Source organism: Phycodurus eques, chromosome 17 (genome assembly GCF_024500275.1).
Source record: "Phycodurus eques isolate BA_2022a chromosome 17, UOR_Pequ_1.1, whole genome shotgun sequence".
Classification (NCBI taxonomy): domain Eukaryota; kingdom Metazoa; phylum Chordata; class Actinopteri; order Syngnathiformes; family Syngnathidae; genus Phycodurus; species Phycodurus eques.
The window spans coordinates 7,125,656-7,151,967 of NC_084541.1; the positions used below are offsets into that span (position 1 = coordinate 7,125,656).

General features: G+C 42.7%; 1 protein-coding gene across 5 annotated transcripts in view; it reads left to right on the forward strand.

Annotated features, from left to right (window-relative positions):
* Positions 1 to 2,540: 2,540 nt before the first annotated feature.
* Positions 2,541 to 26,312, forward strand: part of nova1 (NOVA alternative splicing regulator 1) — a 30,650-nt gene continuing 6,878 nt past the window's right edge. For 2 of the 5 annotated variants that reach the window (XM_061703435.1, XM_061703437.1), the window contains exons 1-2: positions 2,541 to 2,734; positions 11,651 to 11,794. In XM_061703435.1, coding sequence (XP_061559419.1) covers positions 2,563 to 2,734; positions 11,651 to 11,794 — 316 coding nt within the window. In that variant the 5' untranslated portion in view covers positions 2,541 to 2,562. Of the gene's footprint in view, positions 2,765 to 4,916; positions 4,922 to 9,964; positions 9,992 to 10,179; positions 10,210 to 11,650; positions 11,795 to 26,312 lie in introns of those variants that run through there. The other 3 variants (XM_061703438.1, XM_061703439.1, XM_061703436.1) reach the window with 2 other exon arrangements.

The window sequence follows — 26,312 nt, forward strand, 5'->3', positions numbered from 1 at the left end:
TTCTGGTCATTCTTTGAATGTTATTACTCTATGTTAAATAGTGTTAGTTTTATTTTTATTTTTGAGGGGCGGGTGGCTGGAACGGGCAGTACAGTTAGGTAGTGGCTAGCACGTTTGCCTCACAGTTGAGAGGTTATGGGTTCGAATCTTCCTGTGTGGAGTTTGCATGTGATCCCTGCTCATGCATAGGTTTTCTGCTTCCTTCGACATTCTTTATAAGCTGCTTCTTGGGGTAATTGAAGACCAAAATTGACCAGAAACAAATTGGTTCGTATCGGAGACAGAAAAATAATAATCCTGTAGCCCGTGTTGTTTTGCGTTCCCACAGCAACCAAAGTCCCTGGAACACCAAAATTCACAGCAAAATTACCAAGACCATTTAGTTTACTTCCTGAGAGAAAAAAAATAAGTAAATAAAACATTCTGTGGCCCATTGTTGTTTTGGATTTGAATTTGAGATAATAGATCATGAGCTCTCCTAAACCTATATGGATATTTTGTAGGGATGGGCGAGTACCGATACCGGACTTATTTCAAGGTATCGGGTACTCGTGAAGGCTGCTGATACCAGCCACTGATACATAAAACAAAGAAAAATCTGTTGAGTAAGTTCTCCTCGCCAGTAGTTGGCGCTGCACTGTGGAGGTTTGACACATCGGCACATCATCATGCACGTCAGGAAAAAAAAGGCCTTTGTTTATCGTTATATGTCACTGTATAAATTAAAATTGTATGTATCCTACGGACAAGTGGTGTGAGTACTCAAAGAGAGAATACTCGTAATGGTATCAGTTTGAAAAAAGTGATATTGAACAATATTTTGACATCATCTTTCTTACCTCTGACTGTGGCTGCAGTTTCCACCGCACTCCTCGGGCAAAATTATTCGACAAAGCCTACACCTCTTGACCATCCACAATTAGTAACTTTTTTCTCTGGGAGTCATCCATCTTGTAGCACGATAAAAAAAAATAAAAATCATTGTCATATCAAAACTGTAGTGAGCACAGTTGTACACCATGGAGACCACGGCTTGCGCTTCCACAGATTCAGCGGGATGTCAGTATTCGAAGATATATCGATGAATCCAAGGTTGCATTTTTTTGAAGAAAAAAAAAAGTCTGAAAAAGGCTACTACAACATCAGTACTTTATTTGAGGTTAATGAGGCACTTTGAATGGTGGCAGTTGTGTGCTGACTCCCATTCAATATGAGTTTGAATGTGATTGGCTAATTCTCAACAAAGTCACATCCCCTGTTATACAGTAAGAGGGTGTGCACACTTGTGCAACCACATGATCTCAGTTGTAATTCCCCTCTCCAAAGGTATTTCATTTTGCAGGTTATAGGTCAAATTGATGGTAGAAAAAGTTTTGAAATGATGATGATCTTAGTCTCATATATATGTGTGTGTGTGTGTATATATATATATATATATATACATATACATACAAATACAATCAAAAATATTAGAACGAAGCTTGTCGCTGTGCAAACAGCCGGTTATATCTTTTTTAATTTTTTTAAATTCAGTACAGTACTTTTTTTAACAACAGTATTTTTTTAAAAGACATTTCAGTTGTTTAACTTTTAAGTACAACACTTTTGCATTTATTTACAGTTTTAAGTTTTTTGGTTTTTTTTTGAATCATTTGAAGTAAAATTTTGATTGAACTTCTGTGCAATAAATTTTTTGTTGAATCGTTTAGCAATTCCCCCCCCCCCACACACCTATAAGGGGGAACCTTAAGGGCAGTTTCAATGTTCAAGCTGCGCATCATGTTGCAGTGGCTTACAATATACTTAAAGACTTAAATATACTTGTTAGGAATAGAACCTTTTTTTTTTCTCTGTGTTTCGATGAACACCTAGGCCTACTATGCAACTTTATTTTAATGATGTCTGTTGGGATCATTGGTGGAGTTTTCATTGTAATGTTGCCTTGAATGTTCCGGATTTCCAAAAGAAAGGCAGTGAACATCACTAAAAATACTGGAGATGCAAATGTGATGAACTTTAAATTACAAACTTGTCTCTTTTGTCCGGTCAGTGGCACTGTATGGCTGCCCCCCACTTGCGCCCCCCCCCCCCCCCCCCCCCCCCGAGCTCTCCAAAGACAACAATCAAGCTGCGCTCGTCACACGCTCGAGGAACCTGGCAGCGACCAATGGCGTCAAATTGAGGTAAAAATATCTTTGTTTTCCCCCAAGTTTCAAGAGCGGTCCTGTCGGTAAACTGCAGCCGATGTTCTTTCTTGTGTTTAGGGCGGGGGGCGCGTGGGGGTTCTGTTTTGTTTGGCGCCTCAACAATAGCGAGCGTGCGTTAAAAGAGCGCCTTTCAACGCAATGCGATTTCGATTTCGCTCCGTCCTGCTCGAACCATTCGAGCCCTGCAAAACTTGTTCATTTGCAGGTGCGCGTCATTGTGCTGCTGCTGCTGAGGACTCTCTCTGTGCGTGCGTGCGTGCGCGCGCGTGTGCATGTGTGTGTGTGTGTGTGTGGGACTAGCGCAAAAAAAAAAAAAAAAAAAAAAAAATCATCTCCAGCTCCGGGGGAAGGAAAGATGATGGCCGGTGGTGGCGAAGCTGCAATGGAGCACAACGGGATATACTCAGCAGCGAACCTCCCGAACCTGCAGCACAGCCACATGGAGGCGGACAACTCGGACTCCCGTAAGCGGCCGCTGGAAACTCCGGCGGAGGAGGCCGGCTGTACCAAGCGCACCAACACCGGAGGTAAGAGGAGCAGCTTCTTCCATCATAGCCGTCGAGGCCAAACCGCTTTTGCGATCACTTGTGGATCGCGAATTTGCAGATTCGAGCTGCGCGTTCGAACCCCCGACACGCTGCACCTGTGCACTTGACGCTTTTGAAGGGGGGCGGTTGCTTTGTGCGTGTGTGTGTGTCATGCGGTTGTTACTCCAACACGTCTTGACACACTGGCCTCTTTATAGCAGGATGCTTTTGCATATCAATGTCCCCCCCCCCCCCCCCCCCCCCCCACTTGCCTCATACGTATGGGTCCATTCACAGCAGACGCGACGAGTTCCATAGTGTCAAAGGAGGAAAAACATTCCCTCGACTGATCTGTTTCTCTGTTAAGTTGTGGTTTGCAGCATGAGACAACCCCCCCCCCCCTTACCCCCTTGACAAATATGAATGATGTAAAGTGCAAAAATCAAAACAGTAGAATAAGATTGACAGTGCAATAGCTTGTGAGGCATTTATGTCAGACATTGGTTGCAAGTTCTCTATGAGCTCCACTTTAACCTGAAGTTGGTGCAGACGGCATGCACTGCACATTAATGTTATTTAATAATAATAATACATAGACAATCTCCACAGAAATGTTGACAGTACTTACTAATACTTTGACACCGTGTCCCATTTATTTTCAATGGGACTAAAAGTTCGTCATTTTTGAGGAATGGCGTCACCATGGGAACACGGACTTCTTAAAAAAAAAAAAAAAATAGCTTCGATCTTCGTTCGACCGAGATGCATCTTGTGATACCTCTTTTGTGCATATATAAAATAAATCACGCAGGGAAAAAGGCAGAATAATAAATTACTGTATAAGAGTTAATAAATTCACATGATAGTCGTCTTTCCTTCGTAAGCACTACGACTGTTAGTGGTGTTAGCACTACCCACAGCAGGCTCATCATAATAATAAACTATATCAAATATTGCCCACAAAGCTTATTGTAGTTAACGAATTGTTTGTTTGACATTGACATAGAAAGTAGATTTCACTAAATTACATCCTCCACTTCCAAGACAATGATTCCATACGTGGTGTGGGGGCACGCCTCTAAGTTGGAGCATAAATAGTTGCGTTTTCCACACAAACAGTGGCTAGTGCGTCCTAAGTAAGCCTTGTCGCATGAACCGATGAAGCCTGCTCGGATGAGAAGCGAAACGTCTTCTAAGACAAACCGAACAGGCCAGTTGCGACCGATTCAATGCACTGAGAATAAATTGACATAATTGTTAACCGACTGATAAATCTGTTACTTTGCCCATCACTAATAAAAAGCACAGCAAAAACAACAAAGGTCCAAAGAGTGCAGGCCAGCCACCTCACTGTGAAGGAAAAAAAGCGACAGAATTACAGCAGCAAGCAAACTGATCCTCATTCATTCGACCTTCATCAGAAATAGTCATCCATCCATCCATTTTCTACCGCTTATCCGAGGTCGGGTCTTGGCCCAGCCACTTCATCCTGCTCTTCAGAGGAGATCCCGAGGCGTTTCCGTGCCAGCCGAAAGACGTAGTCTCTCCGGCGTGTCGTGGGTCGTCCCCGGGGTCTCCTTCCGGTGGGACGTGCCCGGAACACCTCACCGGGGAGGCGTCCGGGAAGCATCCGAATCAGATGCCCCAGCCACCTCATCTGGCTCCTCTCGATGTGGAGGAGCAGCTCACCCTCTCTCCCTGTGGAGGAAACTCATTTCGGCCGCTTGTATCCGGGATCTCGTTCTTTCGGTCACGTGACCATAGGCGAGGGTAGGAACGTAGATCGGCCGGTAAATCGAGAGCTTGGCTTTTCGGCTTAGCTCCTTCTTTACCACAACGGAACGATACAAAGTCCGCATCGCTGCAGACGCCGCACCGATCTGCTTGAAATAGTCTGTAATGTGAAATTGTATATGAACATGGAGTCCAACATACTGATTCTGTGTGCCAGTAAGTGTACTCGGTTCTGGTCTGCAGCTCATTGGACCCCTCTTTCTTTGAGCATATGTTACTTAAATGTAATGTGTCTGGCTGTATGTCCCAGGTACTCTGTCCATTTTATATCCTATTTTCTACAGCACGACGGCTGCACCTCAGCTCTCCTCAAAAATGTCATCTCTGCGGACCCTTATGTCACCAGTCAATGTTTCAATGGACCTAGTCCCCATCTGTCCTGCATTAGCACCCGTGGTACAGACAAGTCCCATGGTGTTCTTACTTTAGGAAGTACGGGAGTTAGCATTTAACTGTAGAATGAATTATTTATGACAATTTCAAGGTGCTAGAATTGGTAGATTAGAAAATCTCAATCTTATTACAGCTGGCACTCATCACGACAGGTATATAAATTATACCTGTCGTATATATACCTGAGTATAAAGATGAGTATAAAGTATATAGTATAAAAATACTATATAAATTTGCTAATGCATGATAGTCTTTAACTTGGACATTGCCTAGTTTACATGTGATAAGATGTGCATGCAATTCACTGAAATTGTGAGACTTCCCAATATAACGGTTTTGTGCTATATGAAGAGAATTATGACGACTGGTTAGCACATCTGCCTCACAGTTCTGAGGACCTGGGTTCAAATCCCGGCCCCGCCTGTGTGGAGTTTGCATGTTCTCCCCTTGCCTGTGTGGGTTTTCTCCGGGTACTCTGGTTTCTTGTATGGTACACTGATTGAAGACTAAATTGTCTGTAGGTGTAAATGTGAGTATGAATGGTTGTTTGTTTATATGTGCCGTGCGATTGGCTGGCGACCAGTTGGGGGCGTACCCCGCCTCTCGCCCAAAGAGAGCTGTGATAGGCTCCAGCACACCCGCGACCCTAGTGAGGAGAAGCGGTACGGAATATGGATGGTTGGATGGACAAAATGATCCGATAACATTTGGCTGCCTTAAATTCCTACCTAAGTCATGGCAGTAGATACAGTACAAAAAAAATAGGAGGGGCAGTCATAAAGTAATGAGCCCAATTTAATAGGAGTATTTGATTTTTTTCCCCCAGAAATTTTCACAGTTTGTCATTTAAATACTTGTTTGAGGTTTATTTAAAAAAAAAAAAAAAAAAAAAAAGTTTAAGCCTGACCTCTTCCTGTCAGCCATTTTGGAAATGACGTCATTGTTGGATGCCCGTCAGAAGCATTGAGCTGTGATTGAATTTCTTGCTTGGGAAGGGGAACCACCGCAAAATATTTTCACAAGGTTGCAAAATGTGTATGGGGTTCGGGTTATGTCATCAATGATGAAACATGACGGTGCCTATTCCCAGGATTAACCGCTGAATATGGTTGTTTTTAACGGAGGTCACTCAAAGCAGGCTCTTGTTCTTCACCTTTGATCCTGGACACCCACTTTTTACTGTGCCGTAGCCTATTGCAGCTTCCCCATACGCATTGTACAACCTTTTGAGTGGTGCTTCCCCTTCCAGAGGAAGAAATTCAATCACAGCTCTCTACTTCTGATAGACATCCAACAATGGCCACACTTAAAAAATGGCTGACAGGAAGAAGACAGGCTTAAACAAATATATTTTTTTTAAATACACCTTCAAATGTGTTTTAACTACAAACCGTGAACATTTAAATAACAAAATATTAGCCCATCATAGTAGCACACTAATTTCGATTTTTTTAAAATACTGCCTCACAGTTCTGAGGACCTGGGTTCAAATCCCGGCCCCGCCTGTGTGGAGTTTGCATGTTCTCCCCGTGCCTGCGTGGGTTTTCTCCAGGCACTCCGGTTTCCTCCCACATCCCCCAAAACATGCGTGGTTTGTTGATTTGAAGACTCTAAATTGCCCGTAGGTGTGAACGTGAGTGCGAATGGTTGTTTGTTTCGATGTGCCCTGCGATTGACTAGCAACCCCGCCTCCTGCCTGAGGATAGCTGGGATAAGCTCCAGCAGCCCGCGACCCTAGTGAGGAGAAGCGGTAAAGAAAATGGATTGGATGGATATATTTTGGGTTCTTACCAGATATGTTTTCCCAATGAAGGGTTAGCTGCTCGAGTACATTCATCGCTCTCCCATCCTTTCATTTTATTGCTTTGCTCATCCTGTTCAGGGTCTTGTGGTGCATGAAAGTTAGCTGTGAACCACAGCGTTACCAACGGTCCACTCTTTAATGCAATTCCCCCGATGATATACTGTGATGCCGCATATACTGCACATGCTTTGTAGAGTTAATATCAGCTCCCATTACAAATGGGATTTCAAAACACAATATGACAGACAGCATGGTGGCACTGAGCCGCCACTACAATCACCAACCTCTTGTCCGCATCTGATATTGATCATGTTCCTTGTAGGGAACTGATCATTAACGTGACTGTCAGTTGTAACAAAGAAAAGCAAGCGTGTGCTCTTCAAGCCGAGCCCCCCTCAGCATGCTTTAGAAGCTATGGACACACTGAATTAGGAAAATCCCTCTTTTTTATCAGCACTGCCCTGCTCTTCTCAAAATGAACATATTTTATTCATTTCTCGTGACCATTTCATCGAGCCTGTGTCGCTTGGCAAGTATGTACAAATATACAAAATCCTCGTGTGGCTTTGTTTTCCGATTACAAGTGATCATCTATTGTTTGCTAATGGAGGGGTTGGCACAGGAATGTGAGATGTCGTTCTTTTTTTTCTTTTAATTTTTGGGTGGGAAGGACACAGGTGCCCTTGCACAGCGATGTGACGTGAGTGGACTGTGAATTTGCCAGGTGGCGGTGAAAGAGAGAATGAGAGCGAGGGATCGGAAGACAGAGCAACGTGAGCGCTAGATGGAGTCTACGGGGAAGCTATGTCTATATAGAGTCTGTATGACACTGTTCGAATATTCTGGAAGGCTCCAAGACCAATATTAGGCCTTGATTCATGGACGAGGATGATGGAAAAGCACCTCCTTTTTTGCCGGTTCCCCTGAATGTTCCATTAAATGATGCTCGACCCACTGTGCCTACACGCAGACAGTTAAAAGACACGCACATTGCAGTCTTTATGTGCACTCTCTTAAGATACCACTCGGTGTGGGATTTATAGGCGTAATGATTGGCTTCATCACCCCCCTCCACCATTCTGCGGCATTGCCATTTGCAATGGTTGATGAGCCCCTCCGCCCTCTCAAACATGGCCGTCTAAGCGGCTGGGGGTGGGGGAAAGGCGAGTGGGTGGCGTATGGCACGCTGTCTCCGATCACTCCTCCTCCACATCTTTCATCATCTGCCTATATTATCAATACAGCGCTTCAGTCAGCGTTGAAGGTCACGCTACATGCTTCCCCGTTCGCGGCTCAAAGCGCTCCCCCTCAATGCTTCACCTTGTCAGTTTCCACGAAAAAAGTGAGTGAAGGGACTGCCATACTTTATAGTGCTGCGTCAAAAGAGGCGGAGTAGGGGAAGAAAATTCAATTTTTTTGGGACTGGCTTTGGGGGGTGGGGACATGACGTGCTCGCAGGAGAAGGCGAGCCATTGGTCGAGTGATGTGTCATTCCTGCGCGGTGGCACAGATGGACAGGCCATTCGATGAATATGGATGAGAGCAGTGAAAAGGGTGATGCGGCAGGGAAGACCCCCCCCCTCCTCCTTCACACCGATGCAGGCTCGAACAATGCGTGCCGTCTTTCACTGAAAACACTGAGAGTCGGCATTAGCATTTTCGCAGACAATTGAGGCTGTGGCCAGCTGCAGGCATGGCTCGGACGCTGCGGTGAAATCTCTTTTTCTGCACCCATCGATGAAACAAACCTCAGTGAAAAAGGTCCACTGGCCGCATTCCTCAACACTACGGTCGCACCTATGCCGAGACTAATGTTAAGACACCCTTTAGCGATTGTGCCCCGGCATTGATGGCGATCTGACACAGGACTTGAGAACCAGCAGATCTCAGAATGGGTAAGCTTCCAAACTCTTTTTCTCTGACTTGTTGAATTTATCCATTTTGTAGACATGCAGTTTTGTGCACTTCACCGCCTAATTATGTCCGTTATCGGTCATTTTGGTTTTGCCGTCCTTGCCTCTTTTCAGCGGCAGGTTAGTCTATTGAAATGCAGAGTGGGCACTGGTTGTGGGAAGGAGCGTGGACAGTCATAAGGCATCTCCGCCTGACCCACCCCCCTTGGATGACTTAACTAAATACATTCGGTTCAGCATTTCTTCCAAGCCACCGTCCCAGTATTGTAAGAATGGGTTTGAACTAGGACCCCACTGGCTCAGCATCCCAATGTGCCCCACTGTTCGACTTCCCTGGCGGATTGCAGCAACAGATTGCCGTGTTTACTCTACCACATGATGCCATTAAAACCTGTTACTGTGATCTGAGACACTAGGTTGGAATTAATTATTGACTAATGACTGCAAACATGACTGCAAGGGTGATGGAGAGAACCAGAGTGCTTTTCTCTCTTCCCGTGGGTTTACTTGATTCTCAGCCGAAAGTTACGCAGTGGGTTTGGGCACGTCTGTCAACAACAGGTCTTTCGACGTTTGGATTCTGCAACCGGTACCTTTCAATTCAAATTCTCAGTATGCTGACATGAGTTACATATTCTGCGATAGTCGTCGCGGGTCCAAATACTTTCCAGCAACCATGTTGATCATGCGTGATCTTTCTTTTTTTTCACCAAGGTCATTTTATTGTTATTCGATGTGAGGATTGCGACAGAAGAACAGATTGCCTGTACACATTGTGAAAACCCAAAGATAGGGCAATGGCCTTTGCGGAAAAATGGACATAGTTTTTCCTGCCATTTCCTCTTTGACAAAGATCTTAGCATTAACAAATCGAGAGTTTGTTGCATTTCGTCTAGCATAATGTACAGGAAAGTCGCAATGTTGCCATAATTCTATTTACGCTCACGTATTTGTCCCTGATTGCTAGAACCTTTCATGATGGGCGGTGCTCTCAAAACAAATCTGTGTCTGAATGGAACATGAGGGGCATATTAATGCAAAGAGGAGAGGGGCTAACATTAAGGCTGTGCACTTCCTTTACGTACTAATGCCATATTCCCCACATGACACTGAAATGTGTTCAATAATGAGGCAACAGATTGGTTTCCACCTCTATGCGTTTGTCTTTCTCCTGCCACAATTGCCTCTTATGTCCGATTCTGTGGATGGAAAGAAAACTGCATATTCAACTAAAAAATATAGCGTTCAAGAGAAAATCATGTCCAGTGTTTCTTTTCTGCCCACTCGAGTGGCGTCACCCTTTGAGGAAGCTCAACAAGATTGAACATGACGTCACTGCATCGGAATCGGGATGCAGGGGAATCATTTGTAACAGAGCTCCGTAAAAGGAGGACCAAACCACTATCCAATATTTTGTATGACATCATAAATATATATATATTTTTAAGTCAATACAAACTCACTCAAAATTGTCGTCATATTGTTGCCACACTCTTGTTTTTTATTTACAATCAAGGTCAATACAAATTTAGCATACTCAGTACAGTCAGGATGTTATTGGCAGCAGATACGTTGTAGGTCAATTATTTATTTTTAAGGGAAAACTTTACCATCTAAAAGGGGGTAATCACATTTGACAGTCTTCAAACGAAGCCCCTTTCAAAATTGAAGTAATCTAAACTAATTTGTGGGCTTGGCTGCGATACATTCCTCTCCTATCTGCTTATTGTGATAGATCAGCGTGTTGCTGCATTCATGAATTGCATTGGAAATGAATGCAATAAGTAAACCGCACTCCTGGTCACTTTAAACTGCTTAAAATTTCTTGAAGACTGCACCATTTACACAATTATCACTCCACCAGATGATCACTTTATTAGTCATTTTCAACTGCTCTAAATTGCTGGAGGACTCATCATTTGCACAATTGTCATTGTATCAGGTTACCGGTCATGTGGTAATGCTTTCATTGCTTAACGACTCTCTGAAGTAGTGTGTTTTCATGTTTTTATGTCTCAAATGTCACAATGGCTTTCTGTTGTCGTACTAAAGCGGCTCCAACTACCGGAGGCAAATTCCTTATATGTTTTTGACAAACTTTGCAAATAACGATAATTCTGATTCTGAGTAAGCAGCGGAGAGTGACACTGCTATGGCTTTGCATTTGGACAGAGGCTGCTTAAAACCCATTGAAAAGAGCTTAAATTAGGCCCTCGCAATCCAGAAAGAAGGTCATCATTTCTTCTCAAAAATATCTGGGACAGGGCACAGAACACATCACAAGACTGATACAAATGTGATTATGTGCGGTACTGAAGCTACAGTATGTCTTCCAATTGATAATATTTGACTGTGAAGGTGCAGGTAATGAGACAAGTATGGTATCTACCAGGGATGTCAAACATACGGCAGGCGGGCCAAACAACTGGCCTCCTTATTCAGTCAGACCCGCAGGATGAATTTGAAAGGGTATGATAAATAATAATAATTAAAAAAATACTGTCGTGACCCTGCAGTTATGTGTTGTGTTAAGAGTTCTGTAATTTTTGATTGTCTGGGTGGAGTAACAGAAGGTTGAGCACACAGCTAAGTTATACTTTGGTATTTTGGCGTGGCTCTAGCCGAAAGTGACCCATCCTTTGCGCATTAAAGAGACTGTTGATCGACCACCTCCTCGTCATCCTTCATAAAGTGAAACAAATTGCACATTTTCTTCTTGAGAAATCAGAGGTTGTTCTTAATCTTTTGTAAAAGGATAGTTCGTTAAATATATACATTTTCCTAATGTGCTTATTGGGGAAAAACACCAACTTATTGGTAATTATATCAATCATCCTATGATTTTACTGGTCTGGACCACTTGACGTCAAAGTAAGCTTGTATGTGGTCCCTGAAGTAAAATGAGTTTGACACCCCTGGTGTGTATGATAAGCTTGCAGGGCAACTTTATGAGATGTGACTTTTTTTTTAATTATTATTATTTTTTTTATACATTTTGTGTCTCTCTCACAGAGGAGGGTGAATACTTCCTGAAGGTGCTGATTCCCAGCTATGCAGCCGGCTCTATAATTGGCAAGGGCGGCCAGACCATTGTACAACTTCAGAAAGAGACGGGTGCCACTATTAAGCTGTCGAAATCCAAAGATTTCTACCCAGGTAAGAGGGTCATTCATAATTTTTTTAAAAATTGAAATCGATTGCAGTCACGGACCAATCACAAAAATGTCAAACAAGACATGAGGGAATACATACAATGGTTATAAAAAGTCTACAGACCCCTTTTCAAATGCCAGATTTTTGTGATGTAAAGAGACTAAAGATCCTTTCAAAACTTTTCCCATCAATAATGTGACATATAACCTGGTCAACTTAATTATGTTTTGCTATCTTTTATAGAGGGGAGGTAAACATACATGACTGAGAAAATGTATTTTCACAAGCGTGCACATCCCCTCATAACTGGGGATGTGTCTGTGTTCAGAATTCACCAATCACATTCAAACTCATGTTAAATGGGAGCCAGCACACAACTGACACGATTTTAAGTGCCTCTGATTGACCCTAAATAGAGTTCAGATGTTCTAGTAGGCTTTTCCTGACATTTTTGTAGTCACATCTTTCAGCACAAGCCATGGTTCACAGAGCGCTTCCACAGCACCAGAGAGATCTCATTAGTCAGTCAGGAGATGGGTACAAAAGAATTTCTGATATATTAAATGTACCGTGGCATGCAGTGACACAGTCATCACCAAGTGGAGGAAATGTGGCACAACAGTGACATTACCAAGAACTAGACGTCCCTCCAAGAGGCCGACAGCAACATTGAAGGAACTGCAGGAATTTCTGGCAAGTACTGGCTGTTTAGTACATGTTACAACCCACAATACAAAGAAAATCCCCACTTGGAATCTCCCAAATGCAGGTGGGAAAATGTGATATGGTCCAATGAAACCAACCTTGCACTTTTAATTCCAAAAGGTATGTTTGGCGCAAACACAACACTGCCTCGTCACCAAAAGAACACCAGTGAAGCATTTTGGTGGTAGCGTCATGCTTTGGGTCTGATGGATGGAATAATGAACACTTCCATCGAACATCTCTGGGGTTATCTGAACAGGGCTGTGGACACGAGATGCCCTCACATTCTGTCAGATTTGGAGCGTTTTTGCAAAAAAGTGAGGAAAATATTGCCGCATCAACATGTGCCACACTACACTAGCCAAAAAGACTGAGTGCTGTAATATAAGCCAAAGGTGCTGCAAGTATTAATGTGAGGGTGCGGATAGTTACGCAACTATGTTGTTGTAAAAAAATTTTCAGTCGTAAAGGTTATAGGTCACATCGATGGTGGAAAAAGTTTAGAAAGGATTTATCTTGGTCTCCTTTTATCACAAAAACCTGGCATTGAACAGGGGTGTGTAGACTTGTTATATTCACTGTATGTGTATATTGTATATACTATGTTATAGCTGCCCATTTGAGTTTCACTTAAAATGCTTGGCTAGTGTGCTATTATATTCGGTGCTATGTATTCAGTTTTCTGGGCTCCTTTAAATGCAAATTTCAAGTTGAAAAATGTGGAGCATTCAATAAATCACAGACATTGCAACAGGTGAACAGTGCTCTATTTTTTTTCCCCCATACACAAATGCCCGAGCCGTAGAGGAGTGTGTGTTTGTCCTTCATGCCTCAGGGGATGCTTCAAACACCTTTTTTTTTTATTTTTTATTTTTTTAAAAGGATAACAGGTGCTGTGCTGTGCATCTCGCTGCTTATTAGGTTTATTAAATGGTTGGCATTCAAAAGTATATGTGTTGCAGTGTACCCCACAGTGTCTATATGTAGAACACAATTACTGCTTTAAATTGTAAATATGTAGTAGTGGGTCCCAGTCAATAAAAAAAACAGAGTTGAACAGCCATAGGAACGGAACTCGAGGACACCCTGTACCAGCTTTGGTTAGAGTCTTAGGGACCGCTCACACTAAGCAAGTAGTACTAGGACTGCACTTGGCACGCGTGACAAAAGTCATGCTTCCTATACGCTTCTTTGCCAATTTATAATCATAACAGCCACCTGATATCATAGAAATAACCAGAACAAATAATCAGCCCACACTGTGCTCTCTCATGCACATGGTTGTGAACAGTGTGCAATGTAGACAAGTCAGATAAACACGATCGTTCCTCCGAGCAGAGACTAATATCTGCTACCGTGAAGAATATAGATAACTCGACCCACTTGTGATCCACCCATACATTTTCCATACTGTTTATCCTGTTCAGAGTTGTGGGGAACTGGCGCCTATCCCAGCTGACTTTGAGCGAAAGGCAGTCTCCACCCTGGACTGATTGGCAGTCAATCATGGAGAACATATAAAGACATACAACCATTCACTCCATCACTTAGTGGGAACTGAACCCTTGCCTCTTGCATGGAAGTCAGGCGAGCGAATCACTACATCATCAGTGACTCAAGACTGGAAATAAGCTGCAAAATAAATGAGGTTGTTGTAATGCACTGACGTCATACATAAATGTTCCGAAGCATGAAAGATTGCATCACAGTGTGAGTGCTGGCCAGCGGGGGGGCATGGCAAGGAGGGATAATTGTAACAAAACAGTATGGTACAAATAGTCCCGCGTGAGTTTGCTCTTGCAGGGGTCTCAAACTAATTTTTGTCACCGGCCACGTTGTAGTTACCGTTTCCCTCAGAGAGCTGTCATGTCCGTGAAACCATATAAATGTTTAATTGCCTCATCACATGAACATACATCACTGAACAGACATGGTAATTCGGCAACACGTTGAGGTAGTTGTTTGCAGTGGTTTGCTTCGGGTACTCCGGGTTCTGTTCACGTCCCTAAAATATGCTTCTTAGGTTAACTGAAGACTCTAAATTACCCATAGGTGTGAATGTGAGTGGTTGTGTGTTGTTTTTCTATATGTGCCCTGCGATTGTCTGGCAACCAGTCCAGGTGTACCCTGCCTCTTGCCTGAATTTATCTGGGATAGGCTCCAGCTCACCCGCGACCCGAACGAGGACTAACGCAGTAGAAAATGGACGGCTGGAGGAAACATTGCAGGAAAAGAGGAATTTTTCTTGGTCCAAAAGCATTTGGGACTGGATGGCCAAAGGTTTGAATCTTGCTGTGGACATTGACTGTTGGAGAGATGCTTGTCTGCTTCTCGAAGACCGTCAAGGTGCCCTTGAGCAAGGCACGGATCCCCTCCCCTACATTCCAACTCAGATTAGGGACGTAACAAATTTGGTGATAACCCCCTTGCCTACATGTGTGTAAATTAGTTATTTGTCTGGTGTAATGCAGGCAATACATTCGCCATCACCCCCAGCAATGAAAATTTATATTTAAAAAAGTTTATAGCTTGGCTCAATGTTGTACTGTATTTTTTTTAATGTCAATTAGGGATGGGTGAGTACTGATACCGGCCAGTCGTACTTCAAGGTATTGGGTACTCACGAAGGCTGCTGATAACAGCCACCAATACTTCCATCCATCCATTTACTGTACCACTTTTCCTCACTCGGGTAGCGGGCGTACTGGAGCCTATCCCAGCTATCTTCGGGCAACAGGCGGGGTACACCGTTAACTGGTCGCCAGCCAATCGCAGGGCACATAGGAACAAACAACCATTCGCACTTACATTCACACCTACGGACAATTCAGAGTCTTCAATTAACCTTCCGCGCATGTTTTCGGGATGTGGGAGGAAGCCGGAGTACCCGGAGAAAACCCACGCAGGCACGTGGGGAACATGCAAACTCCACACAGGCGAGGCCGGGATTCGAACCCCGGTCCGCAGAACTGTGAGACAGATGTGCTAACCAGTCGTTCACCGTGCCGCCGCCGCCGCCAATACTTAAGGTATAAAAAAAAATCTGACATTGAGTAAGTCCTCCTCGCCAGTGGGTTGGCGCTACACTGCGGCGGTTTGACACATTGGTGAATCAACATGTGCGTCGGTGAGAAAGGTCTTTGTTCACAATTTTCTGTCATTGTATTTATTGAAATGTTATCAATAGTATTAGCGGTATCGGCATCAGTGAGTAAGAGTGAATACTCATACTTGTATCAGTCTGAAAAAAGTGGTATCGAATATCCCTAACATAAATGAATGAAAATTATTGTATGATGCAATGTGGGGTCCTACTATAGTATCCTTTGGGGGTTATTGTCCTTATTTTTGGGTTATTAAGAATGAAGACCCATTTGTTTGCATAGGTCCAAGTGAAGATATTGGTGTATATTCTTACTTCTCTCTTTGTATTGTACACATGGTCGTAGTCCACCACCTGCTCTGCCCATTGCTCTGCCCATCTCATAATTGTGATGAGTGACAAGATGAGTTCATGGAGAGGGTGCTGGCAGGGATTTGATCGGGTGGTTGTCCTGGCCCACACAAGTAATATGAAACAGCCGCTTCTGTGATACAATAGGACAAGAGTCCGTCCAGACTGGCAACACTAAAGTGCCTTAATTTTAAATATGCGAGATGTTTGTTTGTGCTACCTGGTTTACCTTTGGTGACAAATGACTCGCCATTTTGGCTGATGTAGCATGCTAATACCACTACACACAGTTCACACCCGCATCTGTCATCCTGCGGCAGTCTGAGCACACTCCAACAGCAGCACAATCACTCACGGGAGAAATCAGGGGACAACAACCGGTGCAGCCATTTTCTCCTGCACGCCTCTCTGCGATGAGAACTAAAACTCCCACCAACCTCACCTCACGCCTTGCATCTGTGTCCACGACAAACATGAACGTGAGCATTCAAAGAAGTCCTGAAGGGAACTGTAAAATTAGGCCTCGGTGTGGATGGCAGAGATGAGTGAGTAAAGATAGTGAAGAGTGGGGATGATGCATGATCGTATGTGAGAGGGGACAGGCGGGCCATCCCAGAAATAGCCCGTTTCAATCTCTCTCAGTAGACATGACCCCTCTCCCAGCTGTACTCAAGCTACTCGAACACAAGCCAAGTTTCCTTTTCCCTTCTCCCCATCCTGCCTTTCTTTAAGATTTGGTTCCTAGTAGTTGGGAAAGCTTGGGCCAGATACGATGACCTCATACTGAAATTTGACTTGCACGCCTGCCCTGGAATGCAGCCCCTTTTACAAGGCGTTTTCACATTTGGCTTGAAAACAAAACTTTGCCAGACTGAATTTCTTGAGCCCCCGTTTGTGCAGCGCACTGTACTTTACATGCACCCACTCGCACAGTGCAAGCGGCACATACACACACCCACTCACACCCAGTGAGTGATTCACATCACCATGTTTAAGCAGCTGCAAAATAGGGGAGCGATGTGGGCATTCAGGATTTGAATACAAACCAAATAATAAATAAACCTTATTTTCAATCCTATTTTGCTGGAGCCAATAATATGTTAGTGTTAGAGTTTGTTGGTTTTTGTTGTGATGTTATGGACAACAAAATGTACTTCATTATTTTACCGTTACAATATCAACTGAGTATGTAACAGCTCCCTGGCATAATTTACCGCTAAAGCGGTGTACAGTACACATACTGATCATTGGGACAAATTTGAACATTTCACCAAATGCCCATTTCTGATCAAAGTCAGCAAAGGCTTGATTATTGGGTGTGTCTAAAAAAATATTCAGAGTGATTATTCGTGATTATTATTCGTGGGGTGTGTTAAGAGTGATTTTTTTTTTCCTGAGACTTGAGAATGTCATTGAAATAGATGCAAAAGATAAAGCAAACTCTAAATTGAAAAATGCCTTATGTAGGGGATGCAGTGTGTAGTCAGCCAGTCGGGGTGTGCAAACTGCTCCAGCTATACTTAGACTTTGACGGAGAGCATGTTGTTCTTTTCTTTATTTTGTATGAAATAAATCCAATAAAAGTAATTGAATCGGAATACTGTGATTATGACTGAATGCATACTTGGAGGTTCATGTATAAAAAGGGTCTGGCCTACTATGCTCTACATCAGTGATTCTCAACCAGTGTGCCGGGGCACGTTAGTGTGCCGTGAGCGCTTACAGGTGTGCCGTGGGAAATTATAAAAGTTTGCTTAATTGCGCAAAAAACAATTTATTTACAAGAAATAAGGTATCTTTGTTCATCTATTTATGCCAGTGAGGCATAGTGACAGACAAAACAAATAAATGCTCTTCTATTAGATGGCAGGAAGTACATACAGTAATTGATTTATCCACTTTTTGTGACATTTTTGTTTGTTGGTGTGCCGTGAGATTTTTCAATTGTAAAATATATGCATTGGCTCCATAAAGGTTAGAAATCGCTGCTCTACATCTGCAGTCCCCAACCTTGTCTATGCCACGGACTGGTTCCTCGTTGACATATTATGTGGACCGCCATAAAAACAATTAAAAACAACTCACCATTCCGATAAATGTAGTTGTTGTAATTAGTGGGCTCTGTGCTCGTTTCTCTTTAACGAGTCATCTTTGGATAATCTTTGTTCCTTTCCACAAAAAAAGAAAGAAATACTCGAGGCTTGTCGTTCAATGTCGCCAGCAACAAGTTTGAAGCAGAGTCGCACCTCACAGTTGTTGGTGATCATCATGAGAAAATGTCAAAAAAACGTATGCTAGTCCCAATATTCTCCGTCTATAGTAGACTCACAGTGCTTCTTTCATCAACTATGTAAAATATTTTTGTTCAGTCTCTATGTGCAGTCACTAGTAGCTTGTTACTTTGCTAAGCACTGGAAAGACATGGTGTGACAAATTGGTGTGGCTGGACAGCTGAGCCTTTAAGTCAATGTATATCTGTATGCCAACATTGGCATACTGTATGAGACTGTGGTAAAAAAGAAACAAGGAAAAAAAAAAAGCAAGAAACATGGTGGTAGTGGCAGTTTAAATATATTTGATGTTTCACCTAGCGGCACGGTGGACGACTGGTTAGAGCGTCAGCCTCACAGTTCTGAGGACCCGGGTTCAATCCCCGGCCCCGACTGTGTGGAGTTTGCATGTTCTCCCCGTGCCTGCGTGGGTTTTCTCCGGGTACTCCGGTTTCCTCCCACATCCATCCCAAAAACATGCATAAATTGGAGACTCTAAATTGCCCATAGGTGTGACTGTGAGTGTGAATGGTTGTCTGTTTGTATGTGCCCTGCGATTGGCTGGCAACCAGTTCAGGGTGTACCCCAGCTGGGATAGGCCCCAGCACTCCTGCGACCCGAGTGAGGATAAGCGGCTCAGAAAAAATGGATGGATGGATGATGTTTCACCTTCCCAGGGCGCTTGACTTACTACAGCATCTGAAGCGCGTAAGAGGAAAAGTGCTTAAGTCAATGGGAGAATACATGCAAGGCCAAATTTGACAGGGATCACCCACATTTTAGACTTGGTTCGCCCAGAGCACGTATCTGGCATGAAGGTGTGTAAATTACTTAGGTGGATGAGAAAATCTATGCACCCAGAAAAGCGTGCAGCTGCACGCCAGTTCCCTCTTATGCATATGGCCATCTTTGAACAGTAAGCACACACGTTTATTTTTTCCTTGTCATGTGTGGAGTCTGTCACATTTAAAAAATCGGTTGAGATATTAAAAATCAATATGTGTGTGTACATATAAGCACATACCCCCCAAAAAGTAAATAGCAGTAGTCAAATAAAAAATATAAGAAGCTAGGCTAATTATTAGCTTACGTAGTATCTACATTGCGGTTAGAAACTCTTGTCCTTGTCATTTATATTGTGGTGAATGACTTAGGAGACATATACTGTACAAACACTCAACACGTCACTTGCTCCCCTATTTGTGTCCCCATCAGCACAAGGTACAGGTCACTTCCTAATTGGCACGGAGTTCCTCGCTCTGCCAAACTCGACGTTGACCACATACATAAATATTTGCGATCGTAAATTTCGAACAGGATAATCGGTCAGGATAATCTGTAAGAGACATTCCACAATCGGCCTTTGCTGACTTCGAATGGTAGGGGAAGGGGAAAAAAAACAACTTTGAATTTGCCACTGCAAACTGTAGGCCCGTCCCAAGCCCGGATAAATGCAGAGGGTTACGTCAGAAAGGGCATCAGGCTTAAAACCTTGCCAAACAAATATGAGCGTTCATTCAAAGAATTCCATACCGGATCGGTTGTGGCCCGGGTTAACAACGTCCGCTGTCAACCTGCAGGGCGTGTTGGAAATTCAGCTACTGTGGGTCAAAGTCGAAGAAGAAGAGGAGGTGTAAAGCGGGTTCTTCAGCAGAAAGGGAAGAGGAAAGCACAGATCCTAGAACTGAATGTGGGGACTTTGAATGTTGGGACTATGACAGGAAGATCTCGGGAGTTGGTTGACATGATGATTAGGAGAAAGGTTGATATATTGTGTGTCAAGGAGACCAGGTGGAAAGGCAGTAAGGCTAGCAGTTTAGAGGCAGGGTTTAAATTATTTTACCATGGCGTAGATAGGAAGAGAAATGGAGTAGAGGTTATTTTATAAGAAGAGTTGGCTAAGAATGTCTTTGAGGTGAAAAGCGTATCAGATCGAGTGATGAGGCTGAAACTTGAAATTGAGGGTGTTATGTATAATGTGATTAGTAGCTATGCCCCCCAGGTAGGATGTGACCTAGAGGTGAAAGAGAAATTCTGGAAGGAGCTAGACGAAGTAGCTCTGAGCATCCCAGACAGAGAGAGAGTCGTAATGGGTGAAGATTGTAATGGACATATTTGTGAAGGAAATAGGGGTGATGAAGAAGTGATGGGGAACTACGGCATCAAGGAAAGGAACTTGGATGGACAGATGGTGGTAGACTTTGCAAAAAGGATGCAAATGGCTGTAGTGAACAGTTTTTTCCAGAAGAGGCAGGAACATAGGGTGACCTACAAAAGCGGAGGTAGAAACACATAGGTGGATTACATCTTGTGCAGACTACGTAATCTGAAGGAGGTTACAAACTGTAAGGTAGTGGTAGGGGAGGGTGTGGCTAGACAGCATAGGATGGTGGTGTGTAACTTGACTCTGGTGGTGGGGAGGAAGATTAGGAAGACAAAGGCAGAGCAGAGAACCCTGTGGTGGAAGCTGAGACAGGACGAGTGTTGTGCAGCTTTTCGGGAAGAGGTGAGACAGGCTCTCGGTGGACAGGAGGAGCTTCCATAAGACTGGACCACTGCAGCCAAGGTGATCAGAGAGGCAGGCAGGAGAGTACTTGGTGTATCTTCTGGCAGGAAACGAGAGGAGACTTGGTGGTGGAACCTCACAGTACAGGAAACCATACAAGGAAAAAGGTTACCTAAGAAGAAGTGGGACACTGAGAGGACCGAGGAGAGCCGATAGGAATACATTGAGATGCAACACGGGGCAAAAGTAGAGGTGGCAAAGGCCAAACAAGAGGCATATGATGCCATGTATGGCAGGTTGGACACTAAAGAAGGAGAAAAGGATCTATTCAGGCTGGCCAGACAGAGGGATAGAGATGGGAAGGATGTGCAGCAGGTTAGGGTGATTAAGGATAGAGATGGAAATATGTTGACTGATGCCAGTAGTGTGCTAGATAGATGGAAAGAATACTTCGAGGAGTTGATGAATGAGGAAAATGAGAGAGAAGGGAGAGTAGAAGAGGCAAGTGTAGTGGACCAGGAAGTGGCAATGATTAGTAAGGGGGAAGTTAGAAAGGCATTAAAGAGGATGAAAAATGGAAAGGCAGTTGGTCCTGATGACATTCCTGTGGAGGTATGGAAGCATCTAGGAGAGGTGGCTGTGGAGTTTTTGACCAGCTTGTTCAATAGAATTCTAGTGCGTGAGAAGATGCCTGTGGAATGGAGCAAAAGTGTGCTGGTGCCCATTTTTAAGAACAAGGGTGATGTGCAGAGCTGTGGGACCAACAGAGGAATAAAGTTGATGAGCCACACAATGAAGTTATGGGAAAGAGTAGTGGAGGCTAGACTCAGGACAGAAGTGAGTATTTGCGAGCAACAGTAAGGTTTCATGCCTAGAAAGAGTACCACAGATGCATTATTTGCCTTGAGGATGTTGATGGGAAAGTACAGAGAAGGTCAGAAGGAGCTACATTGTGTCTTTGTAGATCTAGAGAAAGCCTATGACAGAGTACCCAGAGAAGAACTGTGGTACAGCATGCGGAGGTCTGGAGTGGCAGAGAAGTATGTTAGAATAATACAGGACATGTACGAGGGCAGTGGTGACAGCACACCTCACAGTGGTGAGGTGTGCTGTAGGTGTGACAGACAAATTTAAGGTGGAGGTGGGACTGCATCAGGGATCAGCCCCTTCCTATTTGCAGTGGTGATGGATAGGCTGACAGATGAGGTTAGACTGGAATCCCCGTGGACCATGATGTTTGCAGATGACATTGTGATCTCCAGTGAAAGCAGGGAGCAGGTGGAGGAACAGTTCGAAAGATGGAGGCATGCACTAGAAAGCAGAGGAATGAAAACTTTTTGGGATTGTCTTTTTTTCCAGTAGGATTTTGTCATGATCAAAACAAACAGACTACAATTTTGCTACAACCTTCAGAGGTAATAAATGTTTTGGCAAATATACACGTGTAGTGCCCATTTTATCTAAATCTCCTGCTGTGATTTATAATGCTAAGCTCGCCTACTGCATACGGAACACGTGGATTGTGAAAACAATGTACTTTTCACGTATGAGGAGATATACAGTGGTATTCCTTGGTGGCAACCAGTGCAGCTGGTTGACCTCCAATTTGCGTATGGTTAGAAACTTAATTTTCCCATTTGAAATAATAGAAATAGACACTAATGTGTATATTATAATATTACATTTTAACTTTTCATGGGACAACACGAAAGAAATGGCACTTTGCCGCAATGTAAAGCAGTCAGTCTACATTAGAGTCTAAACATTCTAGCGTGTCTGGCAACAAAAGTGAAAATGTCAAAATTGGGCCAAATTAGTCATTTTCCTTTCCCTGGTGTCCTGTGATCCATTAGTCTTACAAGATCTCAGGTGTGAATGGGGAGCAGGTGTGTTAAATCTGGTGTCATTACTATCAAAATCTTTCATAATGGTCAATGACATTTCAACATGACACCTCATGGCCAAGAGGATATGAAAAAAGAGAATTGTTGCTCTGTATAGAAACGGCCTAGGCTATAAGAATATTGCCGACATCCTGAAACTGAGCTGCAGTATGGTGGCCAAGACCATGAAGCAGTTTAACAGGACGGGTTCTTCAGAACAGGTCTCGCCATGTTCGAGCAGAGAAGTTGAGTGCACACACTCAGCATCATATCCAGCGGTTGTCTTTGGAAAATAGACATATATCTGTCAGCATTGTTGCAGAGGTTGAAGAGGTCGGGTGTCAGCCTGTCAGGACTCAGACCATATAGCGCACACACCATCAAATTGGTCTATATGGCTGTTATATTCCAGTCGTGACTAGTGCTGTGGTGAACTTCATGACCAAGAGGGTGCTGGAAAATAATGGTAGCCCAACAAGATATTGACACCTTGGGCACACACCTTAGGCACATACCTGGATAGTTTCACTTAGAGGTGTACTCACTTTTGTTGCTCGCAGTTTAGACAGGCTTTGTGCTTATTTTGAAAGGACAGTAAATTTACTTTTATACAAGCTGTATACTTCAGAATTTTACATTGTAGCAAAATGTCATTTCTTCAATGTAGCAAAGTGTCATTTCTTCATTGTTTTCCTATGAAAAGATACAGTATATTAAACCATTTACAAAAAATGTGAGGGGTGTACTCACTGTTGTGAGATACTGTAATTCATCTGTTCCAGGTTCTGCCACCAAAACGTTTGCTAAGCGGACAGGCAATAATTTAAGTAACAAACCGTATGCTCAAATTCTTAGTGTAAAATAAAATAAATTGAAACAAATTGAAATAAAAGACAAAATGACACACATATTAGTAAGTGATTGATACATGGAATGGAGAGAGGGGATTGCTCAAGGCAAGTCAAATTCATGAATCACACCTTTTAACATTCTTAGCTGTCTATGGTCATCATCTTTGCTGTCTCTCGTCTGCGGTGGCATATTAAAAAAAAATAAGATAATCCTCTAGATGCTCACTGAACTGAAATCTGGCGAGATATGATGAGGTCTCATATAACAAAATAAGTGTATATATATATGTCATACAAATTAACAGCCCTTAATCAATACCATTAACCATTGTACCTTACTACCTTGTACTTTACTTGATAAATTTACCATCTATCCATCCATCCATACTTCCATATATTTTCAGTCGTACCGTAATTTCTCATGTATAATGCGCATTTTCCCCCCCCAAAGAAATTGTCAAAAGTCAATAGTGCACATTATACATAGGTATAGGGGCAAATGGAAAAAACTTTCACATTTTATAACTGTATGTTGCCATCTAGTGGTTATGAAAAAGCTGTACACTTTCATTCCAAAATGCCACCGTCACCTAGTGGCTATAAAAACCTTGTAGCCGACACTTTCATTCCAATATGACAGGGGTATGTATGACTGGATATATGTACAGTTATGATCATAAGTTTACATACCCTGGCAGAATTTGTGAATTATTGTTTTTTTTAAATATGACTGACTGAACAACAACCATCATTAATTTTACCATCATTAATCATTTTTGATGATAAGGCTTTTCTGAAATGCTTGACAGTTTAATTTGAATCCCATTAAAATAAAACTAAATGTGTTTCGACTGGCCCTTCATGTTTTCTTTAAAGAATTGTACCCATCTTACAAATTCTGCCTGGGTAATTAAACATATGAGCACAACTGTGTGTTTTCAAATTTACTAAATAAAAGTAGGGCTGTTAAATTAAAAATAAGAGCAAGTAAATTAAAAAAAGGATTACGTGTTCAAATAAAGTGCTTAGCTTCAGAATAATTATTAGAAAAAAAACTAACAAAATAAAGATAATACTTGATGTTTTGATCATATGGGTAGAAGCAAAATCATGCATTGTAAAAATGCAATATACATAGGTAGAAGGGTTTTCCAGAATTTAGAGGTCAACTTTGGGGGTGCGCATTATACACGAGAAATTACGGTACTTGTCCTCCAACCACATTCACATTTACCACTAAACCCAACAAGCGTGTTTTTGGAATATGGGAGGAAGCCGGAGTGCCAGCACGGGGAGCAAATGTAAATGCCACACAGGAAGGCCGGAGCTGAGATTCAAACCCAAAACTTAGAACTGTGAGGCAGACGTGATAACAACTAGACTGACGTGATAACCATTAGACGACCATGCTGCTTTGCACATTTTGAAACTTAGTGTACTTAACAATGGAGGCTGGATCATTTTTGAGTGCAACATCGTGCTGCCCCCACTCCACTATGTAGGCATAAATAAAAGCCACCGTGGATTGTAAAGTTTACAACTATTGTAAAATACAACTATTGAGGAAGATGCTTCCCTGAATTTGATCCCTTTTGTAATTTTTATTTATTGGCAGTTGTATATTGACTTGTTAACACACACACACACACGTTTGTGTGACTGCAAAAGTAACTTGAAACATAAGCCATCCTAAAATAACAAAATGCAATGTGTCGTGTGTGTCAGTTGAGCCAACCAGTTACATATCTTTTTGTTTGTTTTATAACACCTCCTTAGAGCGTTCAATCAACTCTGGCACAGGCGACTTTTATGGCATTTAGGGACCATTAACACCACAGTCTTAAAATCTTGGACTTTCACCCTGCAAATATTGTTACTTGTCACAATTTATGTTAGTTTTAAAGAGCTAAACCTGCTGGAATTACAGCCTTGTACAATGCATGCCAAGATATTCCGCAGACTTGATTTAAACAGTTTCTCGAAACACATCATGCGTGTTTGAAATATAATGACATTCATAAGTAAATCCTCACTATACTATTTTATTATTATTATTAATATTGTTTTAAAGCCAAATATTTTCATACCATAAGACTATATTGTTGTTAACATTGAATGTAAAACAATATTGATTTCTGGCCACGTCCGGTTATCCCAGATTTGAAAATCATCTGGGATGTCACTATCTTGTAAATATATATTTTTTATTATTATTTGTAATAGCATTATTTAAAAACAAATCAAAGTTGGTAGCTATTCGTCTGTGGCACTGTGAATCTCTTTGTTTAGTCTCGTGCAGTTCATTCTCTTTTGAGAGTTGACTGCAGTTACACCGCGACAGTATTTTGGCCTGTAACTCGTCAGATGTGTCTCTGCTACTATGCTGTGGCTAACAAAGCACGCCAGGAAGAAATGTTACCTTTGTAATTTAATTTGTGGCGATAATAAAAAGAAATAAATAGTTAAAAGTAGGTAGAAACTTGAGTTGCGCGATTACAAAACTGTATTCTTGCAAACCCAGCGGCATTTCACAAGCACATTAAAATCACACATTGTTTAATTGGTTGCCATAGGTTTCCCTTCTCATCCCTTGAGCTGGCGGCACGGTGAACGACTGGTTAGCACATCTGCCTCACAGTTCTGAGGACCGGGGTTCAAATCCCGGCCCCGCCTGTGTGAAGTTTGCATGTTTTCCCCTTGCCTCTGTGGGTTTCCTCCCACATCCCCAAACATCCGTGGTAGGTTGATTGAGGACTCTGAATTCCCCGCCGGTTTGAATGTGTGCGCGATTGGTTGTTTGTTTATATGTGCCCTGCGATTGGCTGGTGACCAGTTCAGGGTGTACACCGCCT